The sequence below is a fragment of the Haliotis asinina genome, chromosome 1 (genome assembly GCF_037392515.1).
Source record: "Haliotis asinina isolate JCU_RB_2024 chromosome 1, JCU_Hal_asi_v2, whole genome shotgun sequence".
Lineage (NCBI taxonomy): Eukaryota > Metazoa > Mollusca > Gastropoda > Lepetellida > Haliotidae > Haliotis > Haliotis asinina.
The window spans coordinates 12,292,556-12,306,317 of record NC_090280.1 but is presented as its reverse complement, the minus strand read 5'-3'; the positions used below and the strand labels follow the sequence as shown (position 1 = coordinate 12,306,317).

General features: G+C 39.0%; 2 protein-coding genes across 2 annotated transcripts in view; one reads left to right on the top strand and one right to left on the bottom strand.

The window, feature by feature from the left end:
- Window positions 1-244: 244 nt before the first annotated feature.
- Window positions 245-7,591, bottom strand: LOC137291360 (uncharacterized). Its single transcript, XM_067822713.1, has 4 exons — window positions 7,182-7,591; window positions 6,887-7,013; window positions 6,541-6,706; window positions 245-1,137 (listed from the first exon to the last, which is right to left on the bottom strand). Exons 1-4 carry the CDS (start codon window positions 7,583-7,585, stop codon window positions 245-247), a joined length of 1,590 nt encoding a protein of 529 aa, XP_067678814.1. The 5' UTR covers window positions 7,586-7,591.
- A 3,405-nt stretch (window positions 7,592-10,996) lies between these two features.
- LOC137291274 (carcinoembryonic antigen-related cell adhesion molecule 5-like) overlaps window positions 10,997-13,762 on the top strand; it is a 224,105-nt gene continuing 221,339 nt past the window's right edge. Inside the window, exon 1 of the mRNA XM_067822607.1 lies at window positions 10,997-11,131. The gene's annotated coding sequence lies outside the window, so the exon portion shown is untranslated. The remainder of the gene's footprint in view (window positions 11,132-13,762) is intronic.

The following is a 13,762-nucleotide window of genomic DNA, read 5'->3' as shown; positions in this document are numbered from 1 at the left end:
TACCACATACACCGTACGAGAAGCATTTTTCATGACATTTCCACTTATTTGACGGACGTCTAATTTCTGCTCTTCAATGAAATATTGTCTGGCTACAACGTCTCTGTGTTCCACGTTAGTAAACATAATTATGGATATTTTGTGTAGGATGTAATATTTGTTGAATATAGTTATATAATAAATATCATTCATACCTAGGGTGCATTGCTAATGTGTGATGTGAAGGTATGAATGTGTAGTTTAGTCAATGTGTGTCAACTTCTTTTTTATCAGTGTCATCTTCCCTATTTGGCCTTGAATTCTCAAGTCTGCAAGAAATGAGTTCAGGAAGAACATGTTTAAAAAAGAAATTTTCACACTTCGACACCAGACTGGCACAAAAAGCAATGTCCCGAGGTATTCGTGCAATAACCATGTCTATGTTGGTGTACACCACAAAATCACAATAACTTACATCATGGACATACATTTGCAATTGGACTTGGGTGTAATATTTATGTCCTTTCCTTAACATAAAGTTATCATCCAAACAGAAGCCTGGATCCTTAGATGCAGTGGTGATATCAGAGTCTCTGTGCTTGTATGGACACTTGACTTCAAGACAGCCGTTCCCACAACAAGAACAGCTAACAGTTCCATCACTGGAAGCACCAATATATGGCTTACTGGCACTGATCAATATTCCAGCAGACCTACATTTAAAGTCTCTATGGTGTCCAGCCTGATGCTTTAAGTAGCATTTGCGGGCCTTGTCCTCATTGTCTATGCCCCATGCAACTGCATTAACTTTAGAAAGGTCTCGGGTATCATACCCCATAATACTGCTGACCCTGTTGGCGGGATCTGTGTTGTCTTTCATAACCAGGATAGAATGAGCTTTAGTCCCAGTGATACGGCCTTTCCTGTGTTCATACCACAGTGGACTGATTGCTTGGTTTCTCGTAACCTCTTCCAGATTATGTATTTGGGCAGGCTCACAGTGATACTGATTCCATTTTTTTTCACAATGGGAAACCAAACTATCAGCATTTTTCATTTCATCAGCATTGCATTCTAAACTTGTAAGTGCAGGTGGGAATGACTGCATATTCTCATCTTCATCAGCACTGTCAGTTTCCTCTTCATCCAGTGGGGAATGGGCCAATCAGGTGGAATAATTACTTTTATATTATTCTGTTTGAGTATATCATCCGGGTATCCTTGGTGCTGCAAGCTGGAGATCCGCTTGTTTTTAGCATTGTCCTTGTGATACTCCGTGGTGGGTGGGGAGCTCGGATGATGAAATCTAAACCCTAAACATGGCTTATGAAATCCCCACCAAAAAAACCAAACGTCCTCTTGAAAATGATGTTGATGATGATGACCTTCCACCGTCCAGAGCAATTGACTTTTGGCCACGCTTTCTTGTGATTGAAACTGTTGACAAAACACCTCTAAAACTGAACCCGTTTGCAGTTGCCAAAGGTATTCAAGGTATTGCCGGGGAAGTTAAGAACATTAAACGGCTACGTTCAGGTGCACTGCAGATTGAGTGCGGGAAACGGCAGCAATCAGTCAATTTGTTGAGTACAGAATCGTTTGTTGGCATTCCAGTTACTGTTTCTGCTCACAAGACGTTAAACACGAGCAAAGGTATCATCAGAGACGGTGATCGGTTATTTTCTGAAATGACAGAACTTGACATCGCGACTGAAATGAAAGACCAAGGTGTACTCTATGTAAAACGCTTTTCAACACGTAAAAACAATGAAACTGTTCCAACAAATACCTACCTGTTTTCCTTTTCGTCACCAACTGCTCCCAAGTTCTTGAAGGCAGGTTACTGTAATATCACTGTTGACACCTACATTCCCAATCCGCTGAGATGCTTTAAATGTCAGAAGTATGGCCATGGTGTGAATACATGTACATTGTCTGTTGTGTGTGCTCACTGTGGTGAAAAGACACACACAACTGAAGATTGTACAAGTACTTTTAAGAAATGCACCAACTGTTCAGGTGATCATTCCTCTTTCTCTAAAGAATGTCCAATTTGGAAAGAACAAATGCAGATCAACAAGATCAAATTTACCCAGAACATTAGTTTTTCTGATGCCAAGAAACTTGTACAGAGATCTGAGCTGTCAGAAAGTTATGCTTCAGTAACCAGAACACCAATCGAGCTAAGCCCTAAAGTATCTAAATCAACTACAAGCTGCCAAACAAACTTGACTTGGATAAAAGGCAACTCTCCACAGAATCTATATCCTGCTACATCATCTCAAACTGCGGAGTCAATACCTAGTACGTTAGAGGAAGTTTCACAACCGTCGTCTAATCATACGTCGTCTTCTCAATCAAGTTCACAGTCTCAGTCATCATCTGATAGTCAGCAAGCTGTGAAAAGCAAAACTAAACTGAAGCACGATGCTCCCAAAAAGCAAAGTGGCAGAGCCCCAAAAGGCTCGGAAAATAGAATTCAGCTATATAACAAATATGGATCTCTCGAGGACATGGACGTCTCCGAAAACGTCTATTCTAGGGCACACAGTTTGTCGCCCTCAAAAAAAGTTCGGGGTAGATCCCCAATCAACCCACCTAAAAGATAATGTCTTCCAACAATATAGTACAGTGGAATTGTAGAGGATTAAGGACTAATTTTAATGAATTACAGCTATTAGTCCAAGACTTTGCACCATCAGCTGTGTGTCTACAGGAGACGTACCTCAAACAGACAGATACTTTTATTTTATGTCAGTTTGATGCATATCATTCTTTCTCACCTCCGGGTGATCGAGCCACCGGTGGATCATCGATCCTTGTTAAGCAGAATGTTATTCACAGCCCAGTAACACTACAAACTAACCTTCAAGCCGTTGCAGTGGATTTGTCTCTTGCAGACTCTACTGTACTTAATGGATTTGAATGGTCAGTCCACAATGACCTTTGTGGAAGTGATCACTATCCTACGATACTATCAGGAACTTCTCCAACTGATTCTGCATCTCACACACGATGGAATTTTTCCAAAGCAGATTGGTCCTTATTTCAAACCTTATGCACATCTAGACTAAGACCCGAATGTTTCTTGGATATTGCTGATCCTATTCAGGTGTTTTCTGATGCCTTAAATAAAATTGCTGATGAGTGTATACCAAGGTCCTCTACAGCTCCACATGTACGGAACCCATGGTTTAATGCAGACTGCAAAAATGCTAGGAAAGCAAGGAAAAAGGCAGAGAAATGTTTTCGTCAACACCCAACTGTCCATAACTTAAATAAATTTAAAATACTAAATGCGAAGGCACGTCGTACCTTTAAGCAAAACAAACGGCAATCCTGGAGGAACTATATTTCCAAAAGTAATTCACGAACGCCTATGTCCAAAGTATGGAACATGATTCAGAGAATAAAAGGCAAATGCACAAAATCGGCTGTTCACCATCTCAAAGATGGTGAGAATTTAATTACGGATAAATGTAAAATTGCAAATAAAAGTGGCGAAAATTCTTCATCAGCAAATTATGTTCCTGAGTTTCAGAGATATCAGAAAGAACAGGAAAAGACCAAACTTAATTTTGAATCAAATAACGGTGAAGATTATAATGAAGTGTTTTCATTACATGAGCTACATACTGCTCTTGAGCAAGCTCATGACACTGCAACGGGTGATGATAATATACATTACCAGTTACTGAAACACTTACCTGAGCCATGCCTGGTCACACTTTTAGACATATTTGATAAAATATGGACGTCTGGAAAACTTCCTCCTTCATGGCGTAATGCCATTGTAGTCCCAATACCCAAACCTGGCAGGGATCATACCGATCCATCAAATTATAGACCGATATCTCTCACTAGCTGTGTCTGTAAAACCATGGAACGTATGGTTAATAATAAACTAACTTGGTATCTTGAAACCAATAACCTTATCACAAATATTCAATGTGGTTTCAGAAAAAATCGAAGTACCATTGATCATTTGGTACGTATAGAATCCTTCGTGAAAAATGCTATGGTCACTAAACAACATGCAGTATCGATTTTCTTTGATCTCGAAAAAGCTTATGATACGACATGGAAGCATGGTATTTTGAAGGATTTACATGACTTTGGGTTGAGAGGCCGTCTGCCTCTTTTTATATCAGAGTTTTTAAAAGACAGGCAATTTCAAGTACGAGTAGGTTCAACTCTGTCTGATCATTATAATCAGGATCAGGGTGTTCCACAAGGCAGCATTTTGTCTGTTACATTATTTAGTATTAAGATCAACAGTTTGTCGAAGGTTTTAAACGATTCCATTGATGGATCACTTTTTGTGGATGATTTTAATATTTCTTGTCGAGGTAAAAATATGCATACTATTGAACGACAACTACAGTTGTGTCTAAATAAAATAAACAAATGGTGTCTTGAAAACGGCTTTAAATTTTCTAAATCCAAAACTAATTGTATACATTTTTGCAGAACATATAAGCCACATAAAGATCCTGAACTATCTCTAGATGGCACTCCCATCAAAGTTGTAAAGGAGGCCAAGTTCTTGGGCCTAATCTTTGACTCCCACTTAACATTTCTGCCTCATATTAAGTCCCTTAAAACTAAATGCCTGAAGGCTCTTGACTTGTTGAAAGTTGTTTCCAACTCAAAGTGGGGAGGGGATCAATCAACCCTCTTACATCTATATCGATCACTCGTGCGTTCGAAACTCGATTATGGCTCCATCGTATATGGTGGAGCCTGCAAAAGCAACCTTAAACTTCTTGACTCTGTCCACCATCAAGGCTTAAGACTTTGTCTTGGGTCTTTCAGAACTTCACCTATTGATAGTCTCTACGTTGAGGCCGATGAACCGTCTCTTACTCAACGTCGTATAAAATTGTCTTTACAATACATTACTAAATTATATTCTAATGAATCTAACCCTGCCTATAACTGTGTGTTCAATCCCCTTTATGAGGACTTGTATAACAAAACGTCTTCTCTTGTACCACCTCTTGGGCACAGAATTAAACCATTTATTTCTTCAGCCGGTATAGAGCTGGAAAGTATATCGCCTTCTCGTCTTCTTTCTTCTCCTCCTTGGCAGTTGGTTAGGCCACAAGTTGACCTAACATTAACATCATTTAAAAAATCAGAAACAAATGATGTACAATATAAACAAGAATATCATCAATTGAAACATAAATATAGCAATTACAAATCCTTATTTACAGATGGATCCAAGGACGGTGGTGCAGTAGCTTGTGCTACTGTCATTGGAACCAGAACAATATCTTCTAGAATTCCAGATAACAGCTCTATTTTAACTGCAGAAGCTAACGCCATATTAACAGCTCTTAAATATATTCAAAGACACCCTAAACGTAAACAATATATAATCTATTCAGACTCTCTTTCTTGTCTTCAGGCGATTAAACATATTTCTTGTAAACATCCACTTTTAATTGAAATTATTGAATTGTATAATAATCTTGCTACTGGCCAATACGACATCGTATTCTGTTGGTTACCCAGCCACGTAGGCATTTCCGATAACACAATGGCTGATCTTGCTGCTAAGGCAGCACTCAACAAATCTGTGACACCACTTCTTATTCCTTACCCTGATGACAAAGCTAGCATTAGAAGTTACATCCGTGATCTGATGCAGAAGAAGTGGGACACCCAAGTAGGTATAAATAAATTACACGAAATAAAACCGTATATTGGTTACACCTACTTGGGCTGTCAGTCCAGATTTGAAGAGGTTATTTTAAGACGATGTCGTATTGGCCACACTAGATATACTCATTCATATCTTTTAAAAGGTGAGGATCCTCCATTTTGTATCCCTTGTGATGAGAGAGTCACGGTCAAGCATATTCTGCTTGACTGTGTCGAATTCTCCATCACAAGGGATAAATATTTCAATGTCAAAACTGTACAGGATCTTTTTACTAACATTAATTCTCATTTAATTATAGGTTTTTTAAAAGAAATTGATTTTCTGGTTGAATTTTGAATAACATGTTCTGTAAATAGATATAGTTTAATTATTGGTTGTTTAGACTTGTAACTAGAATTGTTAGTGGCTGTACCCTCAAAGGGGGTTGAAGTATTGTAAAATTATTGTCCTCCTGAGAGGATACGTAAGTCCACAAACAGTGAAAGTAAATTCTAAATTTCCAGGTTTTTAATCGTAGAATACGTGTCTTTTTATTGTATGGCTAGATTTCACAAATTGCTGACGGCTGAGGGAATGATGTAAATCCAGCTAGGGTCCATGCAGGTAGCAAAAGTACTGTAAGTCCCCATGGTCCCTAGTATGGTGATCTACCTTCAGTTGTTAGCAATCTATAGCCCATTTTTACATTGTATTGTCCTGTATAGATAAATTGTTTTAGGTATAGTTACTAGTTTTATATTCTACTCTGTGATATCCTAGTTGTTTTACTGTTCTTCGCTGACAGATTTTATAATAGACATATATTTCATTTTAGTATTAAATGTTCTCGTCACGATATGGCTGAGATATTGCCGATGTGACGTTAAATATTAACTCACTCACTCACTCACTCCAGTGGGGGTATGGTCGTGAAAACACAGCATCAGGGCAGACAGCTTTCAGTGACTGTAGGGTATTTATATCAGGAAGTGGTGCTCGACTGGTAGCTGACACAGTCTTCACTGCTTGCTTCCGTCCAAATAGAATCTGAACATCACATATCTGGTCTGGATGAAGCTGAAAACAATACACATACCGGGGTATATATATACTTTCAAGTTGAAGTGAGAGTTATCACATAAACGTAGCAAATATCATATTAATCTTAAATACATAAGAGTTTTCAACACCTGTGTTAATGGCTTACTGAGTTCAGTGGGTTTTATACTTTTAATACTGCATTCAGTTTGTACACACCTCTCTTCTATAAGCAGAATTCCACTTGCAGGCATCACTTGTGCATGCCTTTGATGTAAGTCCAGCTCGTACAGCTATATCCACCTTGAATAGCAGTGCTGCTATGTGACTGCAAACCTCGCCTAGTCTAAAAAATATAATGATAATAAAATGAGACAAATGGCTTTTTGACACACTTGCTTCTGAAGTCATTATTTTATTATTATGAGAAAAAATTGCGAATATTGTTTTATGTACAGCTGAAATTAAAGTATACAAAACCAAAACAATAATATGTAAAGAAGTAATTACATACCCTGCCATACATGTGCAATGTGCACAGTACACTTTTCCATTTGCCGTGTTGATGCAGACCCATGGCTGGTGTGGTTTTTCACGTAGGCGCTGAGATGGAATAACCTTTGTTTTCAGCAAACACAGAGGTGATCTGTCATCAACATTGTGGTACTGTATTGGAAAAACGTGTCCACTTTCCACATATGCATATGCTTTCAGTGACTTGAAGGCCCTCATAGATTCGTGGGTGAACTGACCTGGGGTGTCTATCAGATAGAAATAAATATCCGTGAAAGTTATCTCCGGCCACATTGTCGGATCATCCACCCAGCCATTTCGCAAACAATACGGGTCAGGCAAAGTGCAAGTGCCCTGTCGATACTTCAGTTTCCTCTCGTACCGTTCGCGTGCCGCAACGGGCATGTTAAGTACATAGTCCGACCATTGTTTGCCTTTCACGCTACACCGGTTCCCATTGTTATCATCAGCCATTGTGACTTTCTGCCTACCCATGTCGGAGTGAGCGTGGTTCGTGACGTCACTTCCGTAAACATATGGAGTCCGGGATAGGCATGATGTTCATGTTTATTGAATCAGAATCATTAAAAGCTGATACCTGTAATAATTTATGTAATGAAGTAACATACAGGCATGTATACTGTTGCAGATCGGGTAATTTATAGTTTAGAAACGGGATGTTGGGTGGAATAAAATAGTGTTATGGTGTTTTGCGGTTGTTTGTGTTTACATATCGGTGGGTTGGGTGGCTTTTTATACACGTGGTTTTGTTGTAAACAAATACGTTAGGTGGCTTATACATAATTACATCTTTGCCTATTGTGCAAGTACTGTGTTGACGTTGTTATCTTGAAGTCTACTTACCACTCACGTTTGCCGGGCAGTATGATTCCATTGGAATTTCCTTCGTCGGTCATATAGTGCAACTGGATATCTGTCGTATCCCTACGCCTATCCCTATGTTGGGTGCGGAAGCGGAAGCTGTGCGGTGCCACAGTGAAGTTGTTTATTGTTGCATAGCCAATTATAACACCTTGTGACCTTTCGGAGGTTAGCTCACGGGGTATATAAGGTAGATATGGGATATTTATATAGCGCACATATCCACGCGCTAGTGCATGCTCAAGGCGCTGGTATTTTTCCCTCGATCACTGGATGTCAATCTCTACAGCACATCGTATTTCAAGTTCAACTCCCTGGGGATCATGGAACTCTTGCTGCAACTAGGCGCACCGTGTTTATTGTGGCTCTCTCATCCTAACGAGGTACCCAATTCACAGCTTGGTGGACTTGGACACATAGTCACAGTGCTTAGTCCACGTTTACTGCACGTTGCTGTACCCGCAACTAGATGTATGCATGTGTTCATGTGGCCACCATCTGATCAAATACCAACGGATTCGTGGGGTTTTTTTAAGTGCAGAGGGTTGTGCACTGTACACTACGGGTTGTGACAACACTGAAAGAGTCTGCACACAAAGTTGACAAGGTTTTTAGAACCGGTCACAGGTGGGCTGGATCCAGAAACCTCAACCTCGCTGGATTACTAGCCTGACGCCTTAGCCAGCTCGCCCATCATGCCCTCAAGAACCTGATGCGACTGATATCATTGTCTTGCGTATCGGTGTTCCGAGCAAGTAAGTCCACGCCTGTACAGAGGATGTTCTCTTGGGCTCGTTAGGGTTGTTTTGTTTTCTTAGGACTCGTATTGTTGAGTAGTTTTATATTGTAGTTGGGTGGGGAAAATAAATTATGATATAGTATATTTCACGGAATTTATATGTAGCTAGTGTGGGTTGGGGGTGAAATTAGCGTTAGCAATTTAGTAGATGTAGGAACTAGTGTAGGAAATAGGTTTTGTTTTGTTTTTTTGTTAAAGGAGTGACAGAGAGCTATTTTTGTTCAGTTTTTGTTATAATGTGTTTTGCTTATTTCTCTTACGTGTTCTTTAACAGAATAATTATCATTATTGTTTACACTTCTGCCTTCATATTTTGTTGAAAGAGATGACAAATGCCACTGAACCGAAGCAGAGTGTACACTGTTCAGCTGGTTTGTAGGTTTCCATGATTTATTAAAATTACACAACGTAAAGTCCACAATAAACCATGAACAGGGAAACACCGAGGTACAATCTGCATTGAACTCCTGTCACTGGACTGCCCCCAGAGGGCTCCTTTCACCGATTTGGTGCCGTGACCAGGATTTGTCGTTTTCTTAGTGATATTGAATTGATTCTCGACAGAGCTGGCATTGTGTTGGGTTTTGCACATGTTGGTGGTGCATGTAATATTTGTACCACTTCAAATATATCATTTTAATAACTGTTAATTGTATATATTTCCAGTGCAGATATGTTTTGCTGTAAGATATATGTATATTATGTAGGTTTGTTTGAGATACTAAGTCCTCCGTAGGATATACTAAGTCCTACGTAGGAGATGGTGACACCAGAAAACATTTTTCACCGTGGCCCTACTAAGCTTCCGTACATTTAGGAATGCGCAAGTTTGCACTGAATAAAGCTGTGATTGGGGACATGAGGTGGACGCCATGGTGTTTTTGTTTGTTCTACAGTGGTGCAGCAATGTTAGATTTTACAGGCGCGTATGTAACATAGTACAGGATAGGATACGGCTAGGATTTTAACTGGGGCAACAGCCATGCTTTTAATATTAAGAAAAACTGGAATTTAAAAATTACGATTTGGATTTATCTCACTTAGCTAATGTTTTTTTCCAATTCACATGTTAGGTTTGTTGTTTCTGATGTTAAACGGGTAATGATGGATACGTTTATTGTTCAGAAAATATCACATCGTTCTAGTCCTACAGGCGTAGGTGGGAATATGATGATTGTATTGTAATTTGAAGACAAATTTTAATGATACGCACTATGTTGAATTTCCCACCGCCAAATCACACAAAAGACCTAATTTTATATGCGATGTGACCCCGATTCGGGGTGAGACTGCCCTGTATCATGGAACTGTTTTAAGAGCGAGATTATATTGTAAGGATGAGGTGGAAGATGTGTGTCACGTTTTACTTAAATGTCCATTGTTTGTGAATGAAAGGTCTACTTTAATTGACAAATGTTATGGCGAATATGATAAATTTACTGGTTTTACATACAATTAAAAGTTATATTATATCTTTTCCAGCTCTAATGTATGTTTCATTGCTGAAAAGACCTCCCATTTTATCCTTTGTAAGTGTTCGTCTTATGTGTATGCAAGAGCGTAGGTATCGAATATCTAAGTCAGCTTTATATTTCAACTGATTTTCTTCACTTCGAATTCCCATCTATGCCCCACCTGGAGTGGTCAATCCAGGCAGACCTGACCCTGCAACACTGGACCTCGCGTCTGCCTGTCGTCACGAGGTTACTGTGGCAGACGTAGCCACCCCTTCGAGGCGATCTCGCGTACTCGCACCCGGATAGTGTATCAACGATTGGGTAAGTGGGACGCAACTTCATGACTTTTCGTTACTTGATGTGATTCATCACTTAAACATAGTATTGCACAAGACATTCTATCTGATTTCTGGAGATGTACCATATCACCTACTGACAGCTCCTTTCAGTTGGTAATCAACCATCAGCCATTGTTCCTTTTATTGATCCCTTACCTTTTGATCGTCCATGCCTTTTATGCGTTTTTAAACATCCCTGTAAGTTGTTTATGTAAGGGTGAGCTAAAAGGGTCAGATTCTGTCAGCATAATCATACAATAAATCTCACACTGAACACGCATAGTTGTGACCGCCTGTCACAGAAAGCAATGAGGAAGTGAATCGTAAAACCTGCTTGTACAGTTGACTAGCACATATTCACACTTGCGCGTCTATATTCATGGATACCAGCAACGTTTACAGGTAGACCACTAATACGAACACCTTACACTCCAGGGGTCCTGACAACAGAAACACGTGGATGAACGAACGAGTTGTGAGTACGTTTTCAAAAGATCAGTGTTAACCAAATCAGTGAGTCTGCCCACACGATCCCGTTTGTCGTCCTCCAAGACATGTGAATACTAACTGTACCCCTTATCGTCACTGGTGTAACGAGCAGTACGAACTGTGATTGAATAGTATACAAGACATTTCAGAATGTAGGGTATGCATGACATGGCAGAGGGGAATGTTTACACTATACTGTGAATAGGCTAGTATGTCCGGGTGAAGTCTACTAATGCTTATAAGGAATAACGCCTACAGTCTTAAAGGTCACACATACTCTAATAGGGTACAAATGCAAAATCACGTGCTGACATCCTTATAAATGAAACCCCGTCATTACAACTGCTCATTTCGATCTGTAATTACCTTAAATCGACCTTTTTGTCAACCGTGCACAATTCTCAACCGCAAACGAAATTTCAACCAATCAGAGCGGCGCGTTTCCGTGACGTAATAGTGGGTACAGAAATGGGGGTCTGTGCAGTATTCATCTACATTTTAGGGGTTAAACTATTTCGTTTACAGGTTTGTACAAACCTGAAATCGCGAAATCTGTTGAGAAAAATGAAAGCTATATCTACTATCATATGAATAGTTTTGTCTCCTGCTTTGCCTAGTTTTCGAGTTACAATCCTTGTTTTGATTCTGTCAAAATTACTTGGTGTTGCTAGGTTGTAATCCGTGTTAGGTGGTATAAACCTACAAGTTATTTGTCATTATTCACTTGATGCTCAGTTAATGAATTTATAACAGGTATAATTAGAGGTAACGCCACTTAGATTACCCGACAAAGGCCCCCATTTGTCATTTCTTTTGTCTGGATCGATCAAAGGATTAACCGATAACACGCTGATTGATTCATTTGTTTTCTGGGGATTAAAATGGGGGAGTTGTCAAAAAGTAGTGCTTATGTATGTACATTTACTAATCTATACTGAATACACTCTGTCGTGTCTGAGTCTATGTAAAACAACACCCTTCTTTCAAAGGATTAACCGCCAATACATCGATTGATTCCTCATTATAGGCTAACTAAATAACTTTTTAAAAAGAATGACGCATATTATCAAATTAGTTGCCAGGTGTGCTATCTTGGGTGACCAATGAAACTATACAGCAATGTGAAAAACCTGAAACGATACATCGCGTTTTCGTATATTAGACTGTTAAAAGACACATCACTTGGGAAATCTGCAGATGAATTATCTATCACTTGTTTTTGTGGATATTGATGGATACAATCCTCGAAGAAGGTATTAGCCTGACATTGCTCCTGTAACTTTAATTGTCATATTTGCATTTTTGTTTTTAATAAGTTGTCGTAGTTTCAACAGAATCATTGTTTTCATCGTTAAGTGTAATGATGCAGACGACATGCACTAGGGCGTGCGTGCGAATGATTCATATAGGAAAACTATGAACTGTCTATATATTACATTCCTGTTATACATTCGCAGATCGCTTCTTTTTATTAAGTTTCAAAATGCATGCAAGTATGATTATAAAGTAATTAGGATTTTGAGACCAAGTATATAGACGTATATTGACAAGTGTATACATACTGGTGAGTGAACGTTACAAACCAAGTAAATTTAGCAAGTGAAGAAATTTATCGCGCAGTATTTTCACTTCGACCCCGACCTCACGTAGGTTATGTTACAGGTTGTGTCTTGCAAACTCCTTTTGGTAATGATTCAAATACATATTTATGTAGTTTTGAGTTTCTAACTTGATGAGAACAAACCATACATAATCTCATTAATTCAAATGGATTTGACTTGGCGGCGCCCTGTCTTGTAATGAATGCTATTTAAGTTTGTTTTCACCGACTTACAAAGGGACAATTACTTTCTACTGGCAGTAAAATATGTATTTTATTGATGGACAATAGGATTATGCATGACATAGCTTATAACATAACAATTTCACTCTTGGAAGTGAGGTGGAGGTCAATATAACATTGCTTGCAATATAAATGTCACTTCGACCCCTACCTCGTTTCCTTGGAAGAAGTCCTTATGTTAAAAGTTGTGTCATGCAAAATCCTTTTGGCCATGATTCAAATGCATATTTAACTACCAGTAAAAGTAGTTTTGATTTTCTAACTTGATGAGAACAAATCATAATTTCAATAATTCTAACGGACTTTAGCCCGTGACTTCACGATTTTCAAAAATGGCGGCGCCCTGTCTGAGGATGAATGCTATTTAAGTTTGTTTTCACCGACTTACAAAATCAAAATTACTTTCTACTGGTAGTAAAATATGTATTTCATTGATGGGCATTAGGATTTTACATGACATTGCTTGTAACATAACAATTTCAGTCTTGGAATCGGTCAATATGAGGGGTCAATATAATATTACTTACGATAATATTGTCACTTCGACCACAACCTCGTTTCCGAGGAAGAAAGCGATATATCCATGCAAAATCCTTTTGGTCAGCAATGTGTAGTAAGCAGTCTTGATTTTATAAACTCGATGAAACTTGAACTCCATTTTCTTAGCTGGAAGCGTGGTCGGGGGCGAACCATCCGATTAAGTATATACCACAGGCTTCCACAAAGCTCACTTCGCACACACTAACAGTCAATTTAAGCACAAACTGCGGAGTC

What these genes read in the sequence shown, in the direction of transcription:
- LOC137291360 (XM_067822713.1), bottom strand. Translation starts at nt 7,585, where the DNA reads ATGCCCGTTGCGGCACGCGAACGGTACGAGAGGAAACTGAAGTATCGA. An exon ending in CATTGCACATGTATGGCAGG is followed by an intron (nt 7,014 to 7,181) that starts GTATGTAATTAC and finishes TATATTTTTTAG; the next exon opens with ACTAGGCGAGGTTTGCAGTC. An exon ending in ATTCTGCTTATAGAAGAGAG is followed by an intron (nt 6,707 to 6,886) that starts GTGTGTACAAAC and finishes TATTGTTTTCAG; the next exon opens with CTTCATCCAGACCAGATATG.